Source organism: Theobroma cacao, chromosome 10, assembly GCF_053813885.1.
Source record: "Theobroma cacao isolate CCN51 chromosome 10, ASM5381388v1, whole genome shotgun sequence".
In the NCBI taxonomy this organism is placed as follows: domain Eukaryota; kingdom Viridiplantae; phylum Streptophyta; class Magnoliopsida; order Malvales; family Malvaceae; genus Theobroma; species Theobroma cacao.
The window spans coordinates 25,755,684-25,781,350 of NC_142648.1; the positions used below are offsets into that span (position 1 = coordinate 25,755,684).

The 25,667-nt window shown below is 32.9% G+C and overlaps 1 protein-coding gene and 1 long non-coding RNA gene across 14 annotated transcripts; one reads left to right on the forward strand and one right to left on the reverse strand.

The window, feature by feature from the left end:
• Nucleotides 1–7,785: 7,785 nt before the first annotated feature.
• Nucleotides 7,786–18,303, reverse strand: LOC18587222 (putative disease resistance RPP13-like protein 1). Of its 13 annotated transcripts, none has more exons than XM_088802673.1 (11): nucleotides 13,809–18,303; nucleotides 13,387–13,463; nucleotides 12,722–13,050; nucleotides 10,916–11,220; nucleotides 10,661–10,819; nucleotides 9,797–10,177; nucleotides 9,562–9,700; nucleotides 9,243–9,375; nucleotides 8,891–8,979; nucleotides 8,310–8,608; nucleotides 7,786–8,213 (listed from the first exon to the last, which is right to left on the reverse strand). In XM_088802673.1, exon 1 carries the CDS (start codon nucleotides 18,254–18,256, stop codon nucleotides 13,856–13,858), a length of 4,401 nt encoding a protein of 1,466 aa, XP_088658799.1. In that variant the 5' UTR covers nucleotides 18,257–18,303; the 3' UTR covers nucleotides 7,786–8,213; nucleotides 8,310–8,608; nucleotides 8,891–8,979; nucleotides 9,243–9,375; nucleotides 9,562–9,700; nucleotides 9,797–10,177; nucleotides 10,661–10,819; nucleotides 10,916–11,220; nucleotides 12,722–13,050; nucleotides 13,387–13,463; nucleotides 13,809–13,855. The 13 variants fall into 13 exon arrangements, with proteins under 13 accessions (XP_088658799.1, XP_088658796.1, XP_088658800.1 ...); XM_088802670.1 differs by having other exon boundaries at nucleotides 9,536–9,700; XM_088802674.1 differs by having other exon boundaries at nucleotides 8,310–8,614; nucleotides 9,536–9,700.
• A 4,324-nt stretch (nucleotides 18,304–22,627) lies between these two features.
• LOC148760501 (uncharacterized) lies at nucleotides 22,628–24,471 on the forward strand. Its single transcript, XR_016028782.1, has 3 exons — nucleotides 22,628–22,725; nucleotides 23,377–23,456; nucleotides 24,322–24,471. It is a non-coding gene; the product is annotated as an uncharacterized LOC148760501 (long non-coding RNA).
• Nucleotides 24,472–25,667: the final 1,196 nt, after the last annotated feature.

Consider the following 25,667-nt stretch of genomic DNA (forward strand, 5'->3'; position numbering starts at 1 on the left):
ACACTACAACTCCCCATTGGGAGTCCAAACCTATTTGAAGCCTTTATGAATCCCATGACTATCGACATAAGACAAGTAATTAAATTTGAAATTATTTAAAAAAATTTAAAAGTTGAAAAATCGTTTCCAAAAATATTTAGTTGTATAGAAAATAGTTATAGTAAGTCTAATTTTATTGTAAGGTCAATTCATATGATTTTAAAAAAATAATTAAAATCTATTTAACAGGTTAATAAGTAAACAGCATAGCTAATTTTTTACGCTAATCCATTTTATGTTAACAAAATAGGTAATTGTTGATCTTATCTTTATTTAAATGTTATTTAATTTTTCTTTTTATTTTATATTTTACCTTAAAATATAATAATAATAATTTTTTTTATTATTAACATTCTATCTAACCAATTTAATTCAATTAAACTTTTTATCATAACTTATTGTGTTAACTTTTACACATTTATGTTAATATTTGAATAATGTTTGTTTCACTTGTATGATTTTTTACGTTAATTCTCATAAATTCACATAAAGGTTTTCAATTGTTAATTTTCGCTATAATTATTTTTATCCTTGTTATTATTTATTTGTAAATTAAAATTTGTAAATCGTGAAATACTTTTAGCTCGATAATATAAATTTAAATGTTTAATTTTTACAAAAATTATACACATTTATGTTAATATTTTAACAATGTTTGTTCCATCTTTATAATTTTTCATTCTTTTTGTTATAAAATTAAGTCTTTAAGAGTCAAACACTATAGAATTTCTGTTCTTTTCTTTTCCTTTCTTAGTTTCCTTGCCTTATGCTGTGTCGATGTGATGTCTAGTTTCCAAAGTCATCAGCCTGACAACAAAATGTATTCTTCATGAGTCAAACACTATAGAATTCTTTGTTCTTTTCTTTTCCTTTCATAGTTTCCGTACCTTTGCTGTGTCGGTGCGATGTCTAGTTTCCAAAGTCACCAGTCTGACAACAAAATGTAGTCTTTAAGAGTCAAAATAGGGTAAAATATTCTTACCCTCTCACTTTGAATTATAATTTTATACAAGTTCATTAATTTTTGAAAAAAAAACTCCACTCCTAAAAAATATTTTTCATTAAACACATAAGTTCAACTATTAATCAACTGTTAATGTTTTCGTTAGTTTGATAATGTGTCAATATTGAAAAGATAATTTTACCTTTTATTATTTTTAAAAATTACTATTATCTCAATTTTTTTTACAAAAAAAAAAAATCAAGAAAGCACCGTTTGGTGCTCCCCAAGGGAGGAAGCACCGATCTAGGAGAGGGTGCTCCCTTCCCTAGGGGAGCACCTGTCGTGGGGTGGTCAGCAGGCGAATGGGAGCGTTGCCGGTCGACCACAATGTTTTGAGAGAAAAAAAAAAAAAAGAAAGAGCATTTTAGTTATTTTATATTTTTGTTAACAGTGTTTACATTTTTGAATAGAATGTTTATTTCGAAAACTAATGGACCGTCTGAAATTATAACTAAAGTAACAAAGTGACAGTTTTTTACTCGTCAAAATATGACATCATTTTCATTGTTCATCTTCTCCACCACTCCACAATGTATTTTCATTTTTCAATGACCACTAAACAGTGGTTCAATTTTGGTTTGTACCTAAAAGGAAAATACCAATAATAAGTCGCGTAATTGAAAACTCATTATTGTTATAAACAAATTAAATTTATCTTATGCGTAGTTTAATAATTTTTCTAAAGGGTACCTTATAATTAAGAAAAAAAATAAGGAAAGAGATTGGATGCTTTAAAATTGATATTTTGAGGAAAACTGAAAATTAATGAGAGTTTTCTTTTGTTTTTTGTAGAATAAAAGTGAATATTTAAAATAACAAAATTTTAAGCAGAATAATATGACCAGTTTCATGATTGGAAAATGGGAAGTTCATTAGTTATCGAGTGAAAGTTTGCAAATGCAAAGAATGGTCTTCTCTCTCTCCCCTTCTAAAAGCAAGCAAAAGCAAAAACCTCTTTTCCTTGGAAATCACCTTTAGCAGCATTCCAAGATGATGGAGTTACGTAGAACATCATCCAAGATATGTATGAAGAATAGGAAGAAGAACCCAACAAGTTTTAATCTTATTTTAATATTACAAATTGTATTGGACGGCTGACCACGAGTCGTCTAGGCTCTAACAACTCCGTAGAATGATTCTCTTAGCAACATTTTTAAATATGTATATATTTATTAATTTAAAAGAAAAACAAAAAGTGTAATGAAAGTGATTAGATATTTGGATATTGATATTTTAAAAACAAATATATATTTATATTTGATAACCATGGGTATATTGATCTTAAGTATTATTATTGAGAAAGATGTTGTGGTTTCATTAATGAGTAAATCTAAAAATTTATATAAAAAAATACCATTTGCTAAGCAAATGATCCATAAACAACAATCACTTTCTCTATTTCATATTAGTTGAAACAAAATTACTTTATACAAAAGATCTCAAAATTCTCTTCTCTAAATCAAGAGAAAAAAAAAACTTAAATTTCCATTCTTTAAAGCAAATAACCAACCTCAAATCTAAAAAGTTGTAAAACTTAACAAATACAAATTATTACAGAAGAGAAGAAAAAAAAACTATTGAAAACATGAATTATGAGCATACCACACAAATTTTTTTCTTTTTTTCTTTTTACTAAAAATTGTTTTTTTGACATAGCCATCATATTAATCACTAATGGCATTTATTTAACCAAAAACATGAGCTTATGGATGAAAACTAAAGCATGTAAAGAGAAAAATTGAAAGAAATTAACAACAACTTGGGCTTTGCTTGCCATTTTGCTTTTTTAGAAAAATGGAAGAAACTTGTGTTGCCATATAATTGATATGAATTGACCTTTGTTTGTTACTAGAAGCCAACTTAAATGGCATGACGGCTTTATGCTTAATAAAAACACTTTTCAGATAAAAGAAAAAAAAAAAAGAAACTAGACTTGAAGGAAACTTGCAGAAAAGTTTCTTCAAGAAATGACAAAATAATATTCAGATTCCTATTATATGTTTGATGAATGCTTCATGCTCTAATAGCTTTTCAAGTAATTCTTCAAACGAGATAGATCATTCACAAGCTCTAACAAGAAACAGAAATTGCTATCTTCTTAAAACCAATTCCAATTCCTTTTAAACCTTGATCCCTGGATATCATTCTCAATAACAGGGAGTTGATTAAGGCCAAGACATCAAGACTATTATTCTATACAACTTTGGGAGAGATTTTAAACTATATAAACTAAATTAAAATATTAAAAAAATCTTTAATTTATCGTATTAATTTTCTAATTTTTTAAAATATATTTTCATGAAATTTATGACAACCCTTTAATCTGTTAATTAGTGGAATTTTTAAACTGCAATGACTATTTATTATATAATGACAAAATAAAAATTGTTTAATGGCATATGAATATTATTCAAGGCCTTAACCGCAGGATGAGGCACCTAACAAGTTGTAATTGTGTTATATATTCCAAATTGAGTTAATTGTGGGCAGCTATACCGCAATGGTTTGTTTAGACTGATCCCCACTATAAAATTGAAATATGATTAATGGCATAATCACACAGGATGACGAATTCAACAAGCTTTGACTCTAACAACTCCAATATAAGTAGAGAAATTGGAGGAAAATGGAAGTAGAGAAAATTCAGAAAAGGATGGAGCTAGAGGTGAAAGTTAGTCAGGATTAATTGAATTGGTGATCACTTTGATTTGTCCTTGTGTCCGTCGATATCGAAAATACCTTAGAGATGGAACTTCCCTATGCATGTCTATTGGAGTGATATTTTTTAGCCTGTTCTAAAGGTTTAAGATGCTCCCTTGAGAATGATTGGAAAATCAGAATGTAGGAATATTAATTAAGTATAGGACCAAGAATCCAACAAGTTCTATTTGTATTTTACTATTCCAAAGTAGATTGGGCAGCTGGCCAGGGGTGGTTTGGAGTCTAGCAACATTTTTAAAGGGTAAATTTTTTAATGTGCATTTTTATTAGATAAAATATACATAATTTTTGAATATTTAATTAGATAAAATAATTACTTTTTTATTTTTTTTAAATGGCTTCCTATTGTATCCTCTAATAGATTTTTAAAAAATACCACTTGCAAGCAATTAAGGCATTACAAGGGACTACACAACGCCATCATAGAAACAAATTCTAAAATGGAAAACCTCTCCTCAAAGCCATACTCCTTCTCTATGGAGCTAAAAGAATCAACTCACTCTGTTGGGAACCTGAAATCATCACAATTGAACTTGCCCAGCACAATAGCAGCAATCCAGCTAAGACCATGCAATAACAAATATCTTTAGACAAGCTTAACAATTTCTCGGTCATAACCCATATTAGATACAATATGAAAGAAAATCTATGGCTAAGGAATAATATTGATAAAATCATTCTCCCTCAATACCCCATCTTTAGCCAATTTGCACTTCTCAAAGTATGAATGATCTTTCAATTAATTATCTTCCTTTTAAAAAATTCAATTTTGAGTAATCACTTTCTATACTTCCATGGTGCACTATTCGGATCACTAACACACTTAACAGTGTTAATAGAATCACTCTCAATTAGTAAGGACTGAGTAGACTGCCATCCAGATGATACAAAAATTTTTAAGGCTTCTAGTACTGCACTCAGTTCCTTGAATTTTGGGTCATGCACCCCTATAGATTTTGAGAACATAATTTTAACTTCAGCCAATTCAGTCCTTGGAACTCCACCAATACTCACCTCCCCTGGATTTCCCCTAACAGCCCTGTCAACATTAAACTTCAACCACTTATTACCTTTATTTAATTCATCATTTGCGATGTAAAATAGGGATGAAAACTGAAAAACATTTTCTACAACTCTAAGAGCAGTAAAGTATGCAAAGTGACAAGAAAAACTGAAACAGCAGATTAGGCTTTGCTTTCTAGCAACAAAAGTGGTGGGAACATGATTATTCTGATATACCAAGAAAAAGTTGACATCACAAATGGAATTTTGGACAGTATTGAGTGATGAATACTTAAAGATATTGTACTAGTACAAAAATGTGAGGTTAATCTGCAACAGATTCCAATAGGTTCACCTGACTTGTCTTGGTCAGCAAGAAGTTATGAAACTGGGATTTTATCTTCTTCACTTTTGAATTTGAGCTTCCAATGCATTACTACTAAAGTATTTGTTTGAAAATTGCCCAAGAAATAATAAAAATAAAATTAAGAGACATCAAAAAATAAAAAAACACAAAAATGTACTTGGCTCGGCGTCTTATCTACATCTATGGAGTGAAACAATTCTACTACTATTAAAAAATACACTACAATAAAATTGACTTATATGTTATTTAAAACAGTTTCAAACCATTGTTTGGAGTAATCCAAACTGAGTATTAATCGTCAAAAGTATTTCTTCAGCATCAGAGGAAGCTCATAGAGGATAACATGGATCAACCTGTATTTCCATAAGGAACCTGCATGTTAATGGTCAAGGACTTCCATTTTAGTCAAGTACAAAATATGTAAAAGATTGGAAATACTACCTGATCTCTAAACTGAATTAGCATGCTTAAGTCAATATATCAGTATTTGTTAACTTGGCTAACAGTGGATCATAATTTTAGCAAGTTGAAAAGAAAACCTTGCTATTTCCAAGTCATCTAAAAGTTTACAGCGGAACAGAATTATTTACAACTTTAAACTTATGGTATGGACTGACCAAAATGGAAAAGAAAAACTAAAGCATGTAAGATGATTTAGTGAAAAAGGGGAAACAAACATATCGTATCTCTGGTGAGAAACAATATCTGCGCCGCACTACACTTCTCCCTATCAAACTTACGCATTAAGCCAATTACAGTTACACTTTTTTCCCTATAGATATGCAGTGTTAAGAAATAAAACAGTCCTTCTCAAGCTTAAGTTTTGCAATTATTTTTCCAGTTTGGTCATCTCAAAATGAAGGCCCTGATTACTGTCATTTTCATGAAAAAACATAAAACAAATCGACGGGAGAGACAGGAATTACTCAGACTTCCAGATGTACAACGTGATACTTTTTCACTGATGGTTTACACTCGAATCATGCCTGCAAAATAAATCATAAGAATATCTTACAAGTTTTAACAAGAAAGTGAGATGAAGAAAACTATTGTTTTGGAATTTTAAACATGCAAGTGAAAAGTGTTTCCAAGTTGATATACCTTAGTTTTGGTATGAACAAAGGATGTAAACTTCTGATCCCTTTCTCTTTCCATGTTCGAATTGTTGTAAATTGACCTCCTTGTTGGACTGCCACTTTATAAACCTATCGAGAGAAATAAATATATGCAAGCCCTCATTTCAGGTTCTATACAGATCAAGAAAATGAACTTTTTTAATACAGAAACCCCTACAACTGTTTTAATACAGAAAGGTTGGATTTGGTCTTATTTAATTTCTTACTTAGCAACATCTAAAGGAAATTGGAAACGTTTTAAATTGTTTTAGGATGGTGGCACTGGAAGGAGGAAAGAAAAACAGAACCAAAAAGTATATCCCTTCAATCTGCAACATATAAAGAAAATGGTGGGGCTTTACTTGGGTGATTCCAAATTCAGTTGAATCCTTCATTAGATCTTTGGAAGATTGTTTTTATGGGAGTGCATTGTTTTATTAAAGAAAGTGATGGTCTTTTATTGTTTGAATTCCTCCTTATGGAGGAGAATTAAGTTTACTGTAGATGAACCGGCTTGAAGAAAATCAGGACTTGCTGATTGTGGAGGAGTCCTTGGAGATGATAAGGGTTCGATAATGTGCTGTTTTTTGGTCCTCTTGAAATTCAAGAGTCCAATTATGCACAATTGATGGTCATCAAGCGCGCACTAAAGCTTTTTGCATCTTCACCTTGGGTGAGTTCTATGCAAGAGTTGATTATAGAATCTAATTGTAAGGTAGAACTTGCATGGGTTTGTAACAAGCAGACATGGAACCATCGGCATATTTTTAAAGAGATTGATAGTTTGAAGAGATTGATAGTTTGAAGATATTGTGTTTGTGGATACACTCATGAAGCTAATACATTTGTTGATTCGCTTGCAAAATTTGGAGTTGAAAGAGTTAAGAGCTGATATGTTTTTCGCTTGGTGGTAAGCCATGTTGCTTCTGTTCTGATTTGGAACTGCTTTTCTTCCATCATTCACAGTTTGGACAACATTCGCTAGGAATTAATATGATGTAGCTGTTTCATTTGTGGATTCTGTTATTATAACGTTTATGCTCCTGCATGGTGTTATGGGGGCTGTTGGTTGTTGCTGATTTTTCATTGTATTGCTATATTCTGTAAGGGGTGATCGGGGTGATAGGTTGGTGGTTCTGTTTCCATTCAAGGTGATAGGGCGCTTTGCTCCCTTAACTGTTACTGTTTAAGAGTGCTTCTTGCTGCCTTTGTACTGATCTTTTAATTTTGATCAGCTTTCCTATACCTTTAATACTTAATAAAACCACCTATGAATGAGCAATATATATATATATATATACAAAGAAAAGCCCTATGTGAACATTATTCAAGGAAAGTATTGCCCATTGGAGGGCAATACAAAACTTTCCTATCAGTAGTTGGATGTTAAAGCAGAGCCTTTTACTTAGAGCAATGTGTAATGAAAGGATATGTTATGCATCAATAAAAGAACTGAGCTGGAAAGAATGAAAGCTTCTGACATAATTGCAGAATAGAACTGAATGCAAAAATGTTTAAGCATTGTGATTCATACTTCATCACCAAGAAAAACTGAATTCTGGCCATTTATCCTGATATGCAACTTGGAAAGTACTCTAGATTACATCAAGCGTTTGAGAGAGTAGAAACCTCCTTTACTTCATACAGAACATAATATGAGAGATAGAAGAAGGATTCTACAAATTTTAGAATAAAAAAAGTGTATGAAATTCATCATAGTACAAATGGGAAATACCCATTGGTAGCTTCTTAACTTGAAATATTACAGAAACACTCAGACGCTGCTACGATGACAATGTGAATTTGGTTTATACAGAAGGTCCTAGGTTACCTGATTTTACATGCTATCTTGCACCATTGATGCGAAGGAGGAAAGATTTCCCTTTTTGGGAAGGAACTGCTGCCTGAACAACTTGGAAACCACCATTGAATTTTGAGGGCTTCGGAATATAAAGTTTACTTCACCCTGTCAGACAAGTTCCACAACATCAGGTTTTCATTTTGCAACAAGATTTCCGGGCAATAACTAAAACTTTTAGCTTTCTGTGTATAGGAACATTACCATTTTCATAGGAAGCTATGTTCCCTTTGGGGAATTGTTGTTCCCCTGACACTATCACTGCTGTTACTGCCAATACATCTTTATTTTCTCATCATTTACTAGAAATTGAGTACTCATTGGAATTGAGGTAGAGATTTTGGTATTTGCTCATTCAGCTCGGCATATGGTTAATGTGCTGGGTTATAACAAGCATTGAGAATGGCAGCAACCAAGGGAATGCCCACTTGGATAAGTAATAACATCCCCATTTCAGCGTCTTTCCAGACCAGTTTGTTTGCTCCTACTCCTGGCACAAGCCTCTGCAACTTCCAATTGAAGCCAAAATTAGTTATCATATAAATCTTCAGGCATAGAACAATATACCAGTCATTTAATATAATTGAAACCATTCTTGAAATGATTCTGCAAGAAATTCTAATGAGAAGTCACTGAAACCAATATGATTTATAGACATAAACATTTGAAAAGAATTAACATATCTGTTCTGTTCAGGCATAAGCCTCTGCAACTTAGAATTAACATCAAATTAAAATCAAAGTTATAAATCTCCGGTGCATACAAGAGGTACCAAGTATTAATACCTGAAACCTTTCTTGAGATGGTACTGAAGGAAATGTTTAACCATCAGTCTGAAAGAAATATGTCTCGTAGATGATAATATCCCAAACATCTGTTCATTACCACGATGAAATTAATAAATAAAATTCTGCAGCTTTTTGTAAACAATCCAATGCAATAGTTACAACTAAAGTTTATTTCCCTTTACTCAGACCTCTGGTGAATGACCAAAAATACATATGAAGAACAAACAAATACATAGGCATTCAAAAAAAAAAAAAAAACCATAGAAATCAACTACAAAAACCTCTCATTCTGATTTAGTCTTGATTTTTCTTTTACAATGATGGCAGGCATTGAATCTATATATCGTACCCGGAAAGAACCATCTGTAAGTCCTACTAACTTGAAATTAAACCATATCGCTCCATGATTGAAGACAAAACTTCTTTCTCAATTCTGCAAAAATATTTACTCCTTCCAAAGAAAATGAGCTTTGGAGAAATACCTGTCCAAAATTTAGTAAGCAAGAGCTTATTTGTAGTTATACCTAAAATTGAAACTTTGGTTTTGCTTACTTCATTTTAGATTAAATATAAAATGAGAAACATTTGACTAGCTCATCTGATCTAAGCACTTAAAGCAAATTCAAACTAGTGGAATCTTACATGGCTTTCTCCCTCCTTCTGAATACCTCTATTCCTTCTCTGCCATTGGTCTTGTGATTCATCAACATAGGCTAAGGCAAACATTCAACCAAAAGATATGGTTCTGAACAACTTCGAGCCACCATTGAATATTTGAGGGCTTTGGAATATAAAGTTTACTTCACCCTGTGAGACAAGTTCCACAACATCAGGTTTTCATTTGGCAACAAGATTTCCTGGCAATAACTAAAACTTTTAGCTATCTGTGTATAGGAACATTACTGTTTTCAAGTTATGTTTCCCTTTGGGGAATTGTTGTTCCCTTGACACTGTCATGTGCTATTGTTGCCAATACGTACTTTAATTTCTCATGAGTTATCAGAAATTGAGTACTCATTGGGATTGAGGCTGAGATTGGTGTTTGCTCATTCAGCCTGGCACATGGTCAATGTGCCAGGCTATAACAAGCATGGAGAGTGGCAGCCTCAAAGGCAATGTCCACTTGGATAAGTAATAACATTCCCCATTTCAGCATCTTTCCAGACCAGTTTGTTTGCTCCTATTGCTGGCACAAGCCTCTTCAACTTCCAATTGAAACCAAAATTAGATATCATTGTCTTACCGTCAACATTGTCTCACAAATCATGCAACCTCCTGAAGTGCCTGCAAACAGCAACATATCACTTTTCACCTTTCCAATCTCAGTATGAAGGTCCTGATTAATGTCATTTTCATGCAAAAACATAAAACAAATCAATAGGAGAGACAAGAACTACTCAAACTTCCAGATGGACAATAGAACATTAAAAGACTCTTCAAATTATTGAATACAAAAATGCTTAAGCATTGTGATTCACACTTCTACATTAGCAAAAACTGAATTCTAGCCATTTTACCCTGATATGCAACTTGAATAGTACTTTAGATTAAATCGACCAGTTGACAGAGTAGAAACCTCCTTCACTTTGAAAACATAATATGAGAAGGAAGAAAGGATTCTACAAATTTTAGTAGAAACAGATAAGAGTACATGAAATGCAGCAACTAAAAATAGGAAATACACATTGGTAGCTTCTTAACTTGAAATATTACAAAAATCTTACAATGAGAATATCAATTTGGTCTGTACAGAAGGTCCCAGGTTACCTGATTTTACATGCTTGAGGCACTCAGTAGCTATCTTATCATTTATGCTTGCACCACTGACGCAAAGGAGGACAGATTCCCCTTTTAGGGAAGGAACTGCTATCTGAACAAACTGCCATTGAATTTTTAAGGGCTCCAGAATATAAAGTCTACTTCATCCTGTCAAACAAATTCCACAACATCAGGTTTTCATTTTGCAACATGATTTCCTGGCAATAACTAAAACTTTTAGCTTTCTGTGTATAGGAACATTACCATTTTCAAACTATGTTTCCCTTTGGGAAATTGTTGCTCCCTTGAGACAGTCACTGCTATTGTTGCCAATACATACTTTAATTTCTCATCATTTATCAAAAATTGAGTACTCATTGGGATTGAGGCAGAGATTTTGGTGTTTGCTCATTCAGCCCAGCATATGCTCAATATGCTGAGTTATAACAAGCATTGAGAGTGGCAGCAACGAAGGCAATGCCCGGATAAGCAATGACATTCCCATTTTAGTGTCTTTCCAGACCAGTTTGTTTGCTTCTATTGCTGGCACAAGCTTCTGCAACTTCCAACTGTAACCAAAATTACATATCATATTAATCTTCAGGCATATAACAATATACCAATCATTTACTGTACTTGAAACTAATCTTGAAATGATTCTGCAAGAAATTTTAATAAGAAGTCATTGAAACCAATATGATTTGTAGACATAAAATTCTAAAAGAATTAACAGATCTGTACTGTTCAAGCATAAGCCGCCGCAATTTAAAATTAACATCCAATTAAAATCAAAGTTATATATCTTGGTTCGTACAGAAGTGACCAAGTATTAATACTTGAAACCTTTCTTGAAATAGTCCTGCAGGGAATGTTTTACCAGCAGTCTGAAATAAATATGTTTCATAGACGATAGTAACGCCAAACATCTGTTCATTACCATGATGAAATTAATAAACAAAATTCTCCAGCTTTTAGTGAACATTCCAATACAATAGTTACAACTAAAGTTTATTTCCCTTTACTTAAACTTCCGGTGAACGACCAAAAATACATATGAAGAACAAATGAATATATAAGCATTTAGAAAAACAAATTAAACCATTGAAATCAGCTACAATAACTTCTCATCTTGATTTTTCTTTTAAAATGATGGCAGACATTGAATCTATATATATCGAACCTGGAGAGAATTATCTGAAAGTTCCAATAACTTGAAATTAAACCATTTTTCTCCATGATGGAAGAAAGAAGTTTCTCAATTCTGCAAAAACATATACTCTTTTCTAAGAATATGAGCTTTGGAAATGCTTGTCCAAAATTTAGCAAGCAAGAGTCTATTAATAATTATGCTTAAATTGAATCCTTGGTTTTGTTCACTTCAATTTAGATGAAACAAAAAATGAGAAGCGTTTAACTAGCTCATCTGATCTAAGCATTTCAAGCAAATCTGAATACTTCTATTCCTTCTCTGCCATTGGTCTCGTGATTCCTCAACATTGGCTAAGCCAAACATTCAACAAAAAAGTATGGCAGAGAAACTGAAATATGCAAAATAATAGTGGGAAAAAGGTTGAAAACTTGGGTTTTGGTTATTCATCATATAAATCTCAATGCTGAGATAGTAGAGATCTCAGTGTGTGTATAGAATTCACCTTTTGTCCATCATCTCATGGTTGTACATATCTACCATTGTGAACATAAAATTTCAAATTGATTATCCTGAATGTAATTAGATATTTCCAAATTGACATACTTTGGTCTAATCATAAGCAACATTCTCTTCCTAAGAGATGAAGCCTCTTCCTATTTTCTCCTTTAAATCACACTAGAGAATATGCAATCTGCTCATATGGTGGCGATTTTGGACCATTCTCATCTTTATACTTTTTGAACTGTTGAGTTTGTCAAATAATCAAGGACAATATTAGCATTCATTCAGGATGATGGCATAATTATTGGACAAACAAATAGTACTATTAAGGAGGTATCAAGGACAAAATAATTAACAGAAAATTCGATAGATAAACCCTGTTTTTCTACAGCGAAGAAGCACAAAGAGAAGTTAAATACCTGGAGGCATATTTTTCCCACCAACGTACTACATTCAAATTAAAGTTTTCATTTTCAGAGTTGGGATGCTTTGGGCGAAGAAGTAGTTCCCCTGATCTGCAAATTAATCAATGTAGCTTCTGGGTGACACTGTTTAGATCATGTACGGTAGTGCCAGAAGTTGAGGATACACTAGGATAGCAAATGTTTCAACTATTGTCAAGGAAGCTCCTATATTAGCTCAATGCAATTTGCTAGTCAATTTGTCAAGACATTGTCTCTCCAGATAGCTGCAATACAACTTCTTTTCTGTTCTTCTAAACCTATTTGATTCAAGATTTTTGTCAATCCTATCAAGAAAGTAAGAAACACAAATGAATAGATGAACAATAAGGTGAAAAATACAACTAAGAGCTAGCTTAACTTAAGAATACAAACTAGTCTAAGAGAATAAGTCCTTACATAGTGTCCTTAAACTAGCAAAGTATTCAATAATGCCATTACACCAGATAAGGATTCCTTCTCTCTTTGAAATTTTTTGTTTTTCTTGTAAAATTTTTTGTCTTTCTTTCATTTTCAGCCTTTCATTCTTTTCCATCTTGCTAGAGCATGCAGTGGGCTTCAAAAGGAAAGCATACTGAAATTCGAAAAAAAAAAGGGTGGGGGGAGTGGAATTATGTATATACCTGATCTATTTGAATTTACGTGATGTACTGCTACCATAAGCATTGTCACAGATCACACATCCTCAATGGCAGTCTGCCTGCAAAATGAAGAAAATGAGATCAGTATCACTATATTTTTCCCTTTTTCTCTAAGTTCAGCAGCTTATTGTAGGTTGGGTGCTCGACCTCAATTCCAGAACAAAGCTCAAAACTTGGTTCAAGTTTTATCAACTTTCATTTATGTAAACTCAAACTTGACTTGAAAAAGTAATTAAGCTACTCAAACTCAATTCTCTTTAATTAGATTTGTAAACGGTATTGAACTAACGAACCTACAGTAATCATGAAAATAGAGCACTTGAACACTTGACTTAATGTATGTTCTACAAATAGAAAGAAGATTTATGAAAATTAATATAAAATTTCAAGTGACATAAAGATACCTGATTTCTGGGCGAACCTCCGTTTACGAACACAAACTTGATTTTTCTCACCGTATGTCAATGTGAGGTACGTGGGCAATATTGGGCCACTCTCGTCCTTCATCGTTCTTCCATCGTTGTTTTAGCAATGGACAAATGAAAATTTTTAGTGTCAAAAGTGAGGGAAGCATTTCCTTACTCGGAAGGAATTTGAGCTTGGGGCAACGTGCGATGGTCAATGATTCGAGAGAGGTGAGATTTTGAAAGCCCTTGGAGGACAAAATTTCAAGGTTGGGAAAACAACTGATGGAGAAAGAGGTGAGAGAGGGGGGCAGAAGCATTTCTTCATAAGGGAATGACGCCACATCTAGAGAAGCACCGTTGATGCAGAAATGCTTAAGAGAGGTGAGCTTGTGCAAACCCCACTCGATTACTGACTTGCAGAAATTGGGCTGCGAGATTTCAAGTGAAATGAGATTGGTAGGGAACCCCTCTTCTGGAAAAGATACCACACTTGGACAATCATATATCGCGAATTCTGCAAGAGAGACAATGTTGTGCATGCAGTTGGGTAAGGCCTCGAGCTTTTCACACTCAGAAAGATGGAGCTTTCTGAGTTTGGGGGTTAACAATCCACTTCCTGGGAAGGAAATCAGATTTGGACATGCTTCAATAGAAATCTCCTCAAGATGGTTGAGCTTGTCGAATCCACTAGGCAAAGATCTCAAATTTTCACAACAGTCGATATCAATCTGCTCAAGAGAAGAGTTGTCTTCAATTTCAGGTGCTATGGATTCTAGAGATGGGCAATTTTCGATACAGAGGTATTTCAGCCCCTTAGGTAACTTCCCATTGGATAATAAGGAAGTTAACTTTTTTCCACAATCATAGATGGTTAACCATTGAAGATCAACAGGTAACTCGCCCTTTGCGGATAAAGATATCAAAGACCGACAATTTCCAATAGTCAATTCTTCTATGTTGATTTTGTCTTTTTCATCAAGCAAGTATTGCAAATTCCGACAATTAGAAATGGATAAACTTACAAACCTTAACGATAACTCGTGCCTTGCGGATAAAGATATGAAAGACTTACAATCATAAATCTCCAATTTTTCTAGAACAAATGTGCCATTGATGTTGACAATCTCTCTTTCATCCAGCAAGTACTGCAAATTCTCACAACGACCAATGGTTAAACTTCTTAACTTTGGAGGCAAATTTCCCTTTGAAATTGAAATCAATCTTGGGCATCTTTCAATTTGTAGCACCGTAAGGGATGTGTAGCTGTGTAGGCTTTCTAATAGCCTTTCTAGCCTTTCACAATCTCCTACACTCAAATCTTCGATATTGCGAGGGATTCCCAATTGCATCTGCTCTTCCTCTTCACCCTCAACCCCTATTAAAGTATGTTGTGAACAATTCAGAATTGTCAAAGAGCGAAGAGCCGACGGATGTGCTGAGGATCCTTCCTTGTTCTGCCATGAATCAATTAGCTCCTTACAATTACCTATACAAAGAGATTCTGCTTTTCTCAACCCTAACATCATATCCCTTGAACAAGTGAATTTCGAAATTTTTGAAAGGAAGACACTTTTCATGCGTGAGCCAAAATTTGTAGAACTCGCAGCCACCACTTCTCGGCACTCATCAATTGTTAAGTCGCACAACATTGGAAGGCTAGGGAGTGAAACTACCAATTGCTCACATTGAAGAATCTCAAGTTTCTTCAATGAAGGAGGACAAGTAGCTAGACTTGTCAATTTTTTACATCGAAGAATCACAAGTTCCTCCAAGGAAGGAAGACAAGTAGGTAACCTTCCTGACAACTTGGGACAATCTGAAATGGAGAGCAGGCGGAGTTGTTGGAAGTTTTTCACATGTCCATCAACTTCACAAGGATCCCATTCCTTCCATTCAGGCATTTCATAAAAAAATAATTCTTCTAGTTTTGGAAATGCAATTGATGCATTTTCTCCAAAAAAGTTTGAACCCACAGTAGTCACCCCATGCATTCCCTTGATAGAAAGGGATTTTAGCGATGGTAATTTTCCAATTACTGGTAATGATGTGCAATAGTGACAATTATGCAGCTCCAAATGGGATAGCTTTTCAAATGAAGGATCTCCTATCCAATTTGGGAATGTTTCACCTCTATAATATTTGATGGTGAGCTTTTCAAGCCTTGTATGAGGTCGAAGTGAATTCAAAACATCCTTGTGAATTTGAATTTCTTCTACTGGAAAAACAACTTGGAAGTGCCATTCCAAAGTTAAATCATAAATGTTTGACTTATTACATAACCCAGCCCCCAATGCATCTTGAGCTTTGACAATGTTCTCTAATCCTGAAATAATCAGTTCACCCTTTAGATTAGACAAGTTCCCCATCTCCTGTATCTGAAGCCCATTATCTTGACTCACAACAAATCTTGTCAATGTTTGGAGACTGGTTAGCTCACCAATTCCCATCGGCATCCTTATTTGTGAATTTGCACCAGTAAAATCAAGATGCCTCAGGTTAATTAAATCTCTCATTTCTAAAGGAAACTCCTCAAGAGCTTTACACCCCCACAAAATCAAAGTCTCTAAATTGTAAAGTTTGCATATTGAATCAGGTAGAGTTTTGATTTGAGTGCGAGAAAAATTGAGATAACGCAGATGTATCAAATCTCCAAAAACATCAAGTAACTTGGTCAAGCGATACCCTTCTAAAGAAAGCACCCTCAAGCATTTCAATTTTGACAACAAATCACTGAGAACTTGATTAGATATATAGCAATGCCCTTTATTTGGCATCTTCAACGGTAAGAAGGTTCTTACATGCTCCATTCCATTAAAGATTCGGAATTTTTTAATTCCATCCCTCCGACCACCAATGTAAGATGAGTGGCGAGCATTATTGGAAATGTCCAATTCCTTGTCACCCTCCACTCTAAAGCATAAATCTTTGGCGATTGATTGAGCCAAATCATTAATAAGATCATGCATTACATATCGAGACTTGTTTTGACTGGATCTTTCAAAAAATGACCTTGATACAAGTTCCTGAAAGATCTCTTGACCCAAATCTTCATTTTGCTTCACAGCTTTCACTCGTAGAAAGCCTTCTGCCATCCATAACCGGACTATTTCTGTCTTAGAAAATTCATAATCTTTGGGGATTATGGCACAGTAAGCAAAACATGGCTTTAGATGTGGAGGGAGATGATGATAGCTTAGTCGTAAAGCTGGAATTATGTTACATCCCTCCTCTTTCCACACCTCATTTTCTAGTATGTCTTTCCACACAACAAGGCCCACCTCATTGCGCAAAAGGCCTCCAATGGTCTTAGCTGCCAAAGGCAAGCCCCTGCATTTCTCCGCCATCTTTACACCAATTTCTTTCAAGTGGGGATGGCCACTAAAATCTTTTGCTTGGAATGCATGTCCAGTTAATACAGAAAGGCAATCTTCATCTGGCAACTTTTGCAGCTTGTAATCATCTGGGATAGTTCTCGTCATTCTTGAAACACTTTGGTCGCGTGTTGTCACGATAATTGTAGTTCCTTTTCCAAAAGGGGCTACTAGGATAGTCCAATCATTATAGATTTGATGCCAAAGATCATCCAAAATGAGAAGTAGTTTTTTTCCAGAGAGCTTCTCCTTCAATTTTATTTGAAGATTATTCAAATTAGCTTCAGCATCACCAGACTTATGGCCAACTGATGACAAAATTGATTTTGTTATATCCGTGATATCAAAATTTTCAGAAACACATACCCATGCTTTGAGATCAAAATAATCATTCACGCGATTATCATTGTAGACAAGCTGAGCAAGAGTTGTCTTACCAATCCCTCCCATGCCAACGATGGGAATCACAACCTTTCCTTCATCATCACTCTCGAAGAGCAATTCGAGTATTTTCTCCTTGTCTTTGTCTCTACCATACACATGAGTTTCAATCTCCACAGAAGTAGGTTGCAGCCGTCCTTCTATCCTTTTGGATCTATGGCAGTCCTTCATTCTCTTCTGTAACTTTTTTCTCTCTGGTTCTAAAGCTTTCAATCTGACAGTGACATCATTTATCTTGGACATCATGTCCCTGTAAAAAATAACAGCATCGAATGGATCAGTGATCATGAGTCTTGGTTTCTTACTTGAGCTACCTCGACGTTCCATCATCAAATTGCGTCTCGAAATTTCGGTTGCAAGCTCGTCCAAGACGTCGTCCACATCGTATGCCAAGATTTGGAGGTCAAACAACCAGATTTTGACGAACTTATCTTTGAGCTGCCTCTCCTCAGCATCATCAAGCACAGCACGAATCTCCAGCAATTCCTTCTTCAACTTCTCCATCCCCTCGTGAATCTTCTTCTCCGTAGCAAATTGCAGTAAGTCAGAAGACACCAACTTGTCTATGAGAAAGTCGAAGAACTTGGAGACAACAACTTCTCCTATGGCGGACAAGGCATCAAAGAAAGACATGGTTGGAGGAAATCAAAGCAGAGAAAATTTAGAAAAGAGTAGAGATAGAGGCGAAGTGAGTAAAGATTAGTTGTATTGGTAACTTTTATTTGTCTGTGTCCGTTGATTTTGACAATCTTTTACAGACATGTGGCTAAGCTTTTTGGTGTAAAAATAATTTATAAAGCACTGATATTTATTACACTTATTTTTTTACTTATTTTAAAATAATAATAAGTATATATAAAAGACATTAATTTTAAAAATGTAAATGAATAAATGAGAATTATATATAAGAAATAATTAATATTTCAATATATATAAATAAAATTTCATAATATTAATTATTGTCCTCTAAAGTTAGTGTTTTAATGAAAGGTAACTTTGGAAAAGTGTTTTTCATTTTAATAAAGTGGACATTATTTTGAAACATTTTAAAATAATAAGATGGATTGCAACAAAGTGAGGATTAATATTTATAATGAAAAGTATTTTTAATGAAAGTCATTTGATATAATTATAATTCTTATATATTTACAAATTAAATAAATCTAATTGATATTAAAAATAAAAAATTTTGTGATGGCAATTTAGAATGATAAGAAACATATATGACTATTTCCATCAATCAAAAAGTATATTCAATATCCATAAGTTTATATATACTAGTATTTAGTGTCACTGTTTTTTATTTATTTTTAAATACTAATAATTTTATATAAAATATATTAAATGTTGTTAAAGTGAAAAATGTAATTATCTATAAATATAAGGCACTTATAATTAAAAAACAATTATATATAAAATAATTAATTAATATTTCAACTATAAAATTTATAAATTATTCTGTACTAAGAAAAATACTTTTCAATACAATTCCAACGTCTCTTTGGCAGCTGGCCCTCGCCATGGTTGGTCCTATGAAGGTGATAACCCTAAGAAAATTTATCTAAAAAAAATTAAATTTTTAACCATAACATTTCATTAACTATGAATATAGATAACCCTAAGAAAATTTAATTGTCTGATTACTCATAAATAGTACCAATAATACATATAATAATTTTATAATTATTTATTTTTTACACATAGTTGGATAATTGGAAATTTTAGCATTTTTCTATGAAAAGATTTATATTTAATATCTTTTTTTTGGGTAAGATTGGAAACAATATTTGTTTTAATAATGACATCAATTCCACAATCAAAATTTAATTATCTTGTTGTTAATATGCTTGTACATATTAAGTCATATTTTATTAATTTTATGTGAACGAAATCATACTCTATTGTTTTATCATTAATTAGAAGAAATTGAATTTTATTCCATCGGTAAAAGTTATTAATTTATCATTTGAAATCAAATTAGGAAGTATAGTGATAAAATTACCTCCATTCAAAGAGGAATGATAAATTAGCTTCTTTGTCTCCAAAGAATGGTCTTCTCTCTCTCTCTCTCTCTCTCTCTCTCTCTAAGCAATTTAAAGTAAAAAATCTCTTTTCTTTGGACATGACCTTTTATAACATTCTGAAAAAATAAAATGACTCAAAAAGAAGAAATCAGAAAATCTTAATGAAAAATAGAATCAGGGAAACCTATTATGTTTAGTAGGTATTAAATGAAAGTTTCCAAGTAGCTTCATTATCTCTCCTCAGTTTCCAAGTCTATGCTAAAGAATGGTTTTTTCTCTCTCTCTCTCTCTCCCTCACAAAGCAATTTAAAGCTAAAACCTCTTTTCCTTGGAAATGACCTTTTGTAACATTCCTAGCAAAAACCTACTCATAAATACTTTGAATACTACCAGATTGAAAAAAAAATCATAATATTTGAAAATATTTTTAAATTATTTAAAAATATTAAACTAAATATTTATTTTTATATTACATTCAATTAAGTTTTTATCTTTTATTTTTTATTAATTAAGTATTTATAACTAATAGTTAATTAATTACTATCGATCAAAATATAACTTTCATTTTATATTCACATAGTGTTGAGATTGAGGGTAAAAATAATGCCATGTTATCATTTATTATATCATGTTAGCACGTCACATTAATATAATATAATATAAAATAATAAGTAATATTTTAATTAATAATAATTTATCAATTATTAATTGTAAAGATTTATTTGATTTAAAATAAAAGTATAAATTTTTTTAATAATTTAAATTTTTTTTAAATATTACAACATCCAAAATATCAATTAAGTATTAGACAAAGAAATTGTTTAAATTGAAGAAGATATTTGTCAAACCCTGTTCTATAAAATAATTATGACATCATTTACATGCTCAATAGAATGTTTGTATATTTAGGAAGTTCGAGAAAATCGTTAAAAGACGATATTGCCCCTAATGGTACCATTAAGTCGATTAAGCCTCGAACTAGTTCAAATAGAAATTTTAAGGTGAAATTAAGAGTTTCACAGTTCAGGGATGACTCAAAATGGTAATTCGGAGTTCGAGGATCAATTTGGAGTCAAATCAAAATTTTCACTATCCAGGGGTAAAATGGTCATTTGCCACCTAGAGACAAAATGAAAATTTTAAGAAAAGATTTTTTTGGCCCCATTTGACTTATTGGAGTATGATTTGAGGTTTAGAAGTGAAAAATTTTAATTTTGGGTGTTTTTGGAGTATAAGGGCAAAAACGGTAATTTTACCACCTCGGGGGCAAATCGGTAAATTTTTACCCCCGACACTTGTCAAGAACAAGGGATTTTAATCATCATGGAAATGGATAAACATGAGAAATGTGTGGTGGATAATTAAAGAATTAAAAGTCAAATATTTAAAATTTGAATCAATAAGAAAATGCCATGTGTCATGCTTTTATTATTTTATTGTTTCTTTATAAAAAGGCATAAAAATCAGCCCATTTCTCCCATAATGGTCGGTCAAGCCAGAAGAGAAGAGAAACCAAGGAAGAACAAAGCATAGGTGGGGAAAATCACAGAGAAAGTGTTAGAATTCAAGGATTTGATCAAGCAAAGGTAAAATTTCTTTGATTTTGCTAGTGATTTACCTTACCCATGCATTTCTCCTTAATTTTCATGGTTGGATTGTATGTTTTCATGGGGAAATCATGGCTGGCCGAATGGGTTTGGTGAGAGAAATGATGTTGAAATTGTTTGATTTTGAGTTATGTTGGTGTTTAGAGTTAGTTAAGCATGTTTAGAAACAAAACAACAAGAAAAAAATCCATTTTCCCCATGAACCTTCAATGGCCGAACCCTATGTGAAGTGTAGAAGTAATGAATTGATTTTGTGATCAAGTGAATTGGTTGAAAAATTGATGAAATGATGATTTATGGTGAGAAAATGGAATGGGAAAATTTTTAGTAATAGTGCACCACAATGGCCGAAATTTTCAAGAAGAATTGTGAGGGTTGTTAGGTTGAATTTTAGATTATTGGAATTGTATTTAGTGAATTGAAATATTAGAAATGAAATGGAGCAATTTGGAGCCAAATCGGACATAATTGTCATTTAATCGGGTAATAGGTCGAATTAAGTCAGCACTGCATTTAAGCGGGTAGTCGGATAAGTTGCATATCATATCATGCATATACACCGAGCCTGAATTGATTTTATAATAGTCAAGCATTAATGTGGTGAATTATATACTGTACATTGTGGATAGGTGGTGAGCAAATTACATTGGTAAAAATATAGAGATTGTGCTTGAAGACTGGGATTAGGAGTACATCAACTCCTAGATCTGTGAGTAAACTTGTCAAACCCTACTTTGTAAAATAATTATAATGTCATTCACATGCTCGATAGAATGTTTGTATATTTAGGAAGTTCGAAAAATCGTTAAAAGACGATATTGCCCCTAATGGTATCATTAAGTCGATTAAGCCTCGAACTAGTTCAAATAGGAATTTTAAGGTGAAATTAAGAGTTTCACAGTTCAGGGATGACTCAAAATGGTAATTAGGAGTTCGAGAATCAATTCGGAGTCAAACCGGAATTTTCACTATCTAGGGGTAAAATTGTAATTTTCCACTTGCGAACAAAATTTGAGATTTTGTGAGAATTTAGATCACATTTGACAAATTGGAGAATGATATGAGTATAAGGGATAAAAAAATATGTCTATGGGCAATTTTTCAGTTTTTAGGGTAAAAATGTAATTTTTTATTTTTACGGGGGCAAAAGTGTAAATTTCAAAAATTACTTCACCAAGATTTTGGATAAGTTTGAGAATTTTATCTAAGTTATGGATATTTTAAGGAATAATGTGTGGTGGAGCTTTAAAGCTTAAAAGATAAGAATTTAAAAAAATGGACCAATAATGTAGTGACATGTGGCAAGTTTAGATTATTATATTATTTAACTATAAAAATCAGCCCACACCACCATTTTCTCTTCATTATGGCCGGCCATAGCAAGAAAACAAAGGGGAAAAGAAAAACAAAAACCTAGGGGGAGAAATTCAAGGAAAAATTGGTGAAAATTCAAGGAAACAAGTGAAAAAAGGTAAAATTTCTTGATTTTGACTTGTGCTTTACATTTCCCATGCATTTCCCATCATTTTTCATGGTTGAATCATGTGATTTGAGGATGAATTCAATTCTGGAAAAATGGGATAGGAGAGAGAAACTTGTTAGATTAATTTGATTTTAAGTTATGTTAGTGTTTTAAGTTAGTTTAGCATATTTAGGAACAAAACAACAAGAAAAGAATTTATTTTCCTCCATTACCATTATTGGCCGAATTTTCTAGGGGAATATTGGCTGATGATCTTGATGTTTATTTGAGGAATTATGATGAATAATGATGAATTATGAGTCTAGAACAATAATGGGAATTTTCGGAGCAAAAATACGAATTTTTACCCATTAGGGGTATTTTCATAATTTGCTATCGAGACTGATAATTTGCACCACACTGAGGGACATTAAGTCAATTTGGGTGCAATTGAGGTATAGAAACTGAAAAAAATTAATTTGAGATTAAATTGGACGCGTTAGTAATTTAATCGGGTAATAGGCCGAATTAGGTTAGCACCGCATTTAAGCGGTAGTCGGATAAGTTGCATGTCATATCATGCATATATACCGAGCCTAAATTGATTTTATAATGGTCAAGCATTGATGTGGTGAATTATGTATTGTACATTGTGGATAGGTAGTGAGCAAATTACATTGGTAAAAGTACAGAAATTGTGCTTGAAGACTGGGATTAGGAGTACATCGACTCCTAAAACTGTGAGTGGACAATTTATCGTCTTAAATATCTAGAGTTATTATACTTGTTTGATGCTTTTATTGAATGGTGAATTTAAATTATAAAATATTATGTTTTTCAATTAAAATGTTTTTTAATAAAAAATGAGATTTATATTGGTTTTGAAAACAAATATTGTTTTGGGAAAATTGAGTATATGGAGACTGTGTTGAAATTTATGATTTTATATGTTATTGAAATTGGGGCTTATGACACTATGATAGCATGATGGCTAAATTTTTGGGGTTGACATGAAATATATGAACAATTTTGGATTGGTCTCGGTAGACTGGATTAAATTTTATTCGCCATATTAAGCCACTGAAAATTTTATGGGTCTGGTGGTATATTAAACGGTCACTGCAGTGGTGGGGGTTTCCGTGGATTGCCTATGAGAGGGGCACGGTAACTCAATTATATACTTACCTCCGGGGGGAGATGTTGGGTGAAGTATCTCCTGAGGTATGATTTGAGTGCACCTCACGTTCGGGCCACCACGTGAGAGTGAGACTCAGCCAACGCCAAGGAACGGCTGTGTGTCAAATGTGAAAACATGTTTATGGGTATGGGTCATTGAACAGCCTTGGCGGTCTCAGTGGGATAACTTGACGAAGGTACCCGCGAGAATGATTATGGCAGGGGCCAAGTTTAAGAAATTCATAAGCCGGGAAATTTTGATGAAAATAAATTGTTTGGTATAGATTGAAACGAAATTTGTGTTATGAACATTATTGAGATATAATGTTTTTATATTATCTCCATCTACTCGGCTTTAGATGCTTTTGATGGTAATTGTTTACTCACTGGGATTATTTAATCTCACCCCTCTTCCTATCCATTTTTCAGGCTCAGGACAGTTTGTTGATAGTTGATTAAGACGAGAATTAATCTCGAAGTTGCATCATAGGAAGTAAGGGTTCGTAGCTCTACACTTTCTTGGTTAGTTAGGGGCCCACGTGTCACTGTAAACGAAATTTCATATTTTAATTATCTTTATTACTATATGAATAAATTTATTTTACTCTTACGCTACAAAAGTTATTTTAGGAAGACTTTGAAAATATTGTGTTTTAAGAAAATAGAATATTTTATTTAATGTTTTTATTATATTCAAATAACTATAATTTTACTTTAAACGAATGTTGTAGACTTCAAAATTTAATTTAAATCATGAAATATGTGTTTCCACTTACATATTACATTTTTCGGATTTCAAAATTTTTTTAAAAAAAAAATTGACGAAAATGCCCCTGTGAGCTAGAAAATAATATTTTATTGTTTTGAGTTGGAACCAACTTATGTTTTCTTGAAATGCGAGATTTAATAACTGTCGCTCACCGGGGAGATGCGGAAGTTGATGCTAAGCCTTGCGGGGTTTCGATCGGCATTCGGGGTAATGAGTGCTTATCGGGACGTCGCTGCGGTTGTCACTAGCTCGATGGGAGTTCCGGGTCGTGACAAAACTTACTATTGTCTTAATTATTTAGAGTAGTTTTTATTAAATTTTGAGATTTTATGGTAAAATGGGTTTAAATGGTAAATTGTTATGCTTTTTGAATAAATGTGATTTTATAAAATGATTTTATAAATTTTTAGAAATTAAATGATGATTTTGGAAAAATAGAGTAATTGGAGATTGTTTATAAATTGTGTTTAAATTGAATGGCTTATGACAATATATGAGCATGAATGGCTAAACTGATTTTTAATGTTAGAATTATTTGTACTGTGTATTCAGCCTTGAGAGGCTAGGTTACGATAAATTGCCACGTCATGTAGAAAAAGATTTTATAAATCAGGTGGTAGATAAAATAATCCATAATCTCTACAGTGGAGGTTCTGTGGACCAACCTAAGAGAGGGGGTACAGAATCAAATATACCTTACCTCGATCAGAGAGCCGTGTGAAGGGTGCCTCTGGAGGTAAAGATTTGAGTGCACTTCACATGGACCACCACGTGAGAGTAAGACTCAACCAACGCCAAAGCATGGCTAGATTTTCAAATGTAAAAATATGTTCATGTGTGTACTACACTAAACAGCCTTGGTGGTCTCGGTTAGATGCCTAGGCCAAGGCATCTCCGAGAATGATTTTGGTAGGAGCCAAGTTTTGTGAAATTCATAAGCCAAGTTGATTATTTGAGTAAATTGATTATTGATGTTATGAAAAACATACTGGAATGGAATATCTTA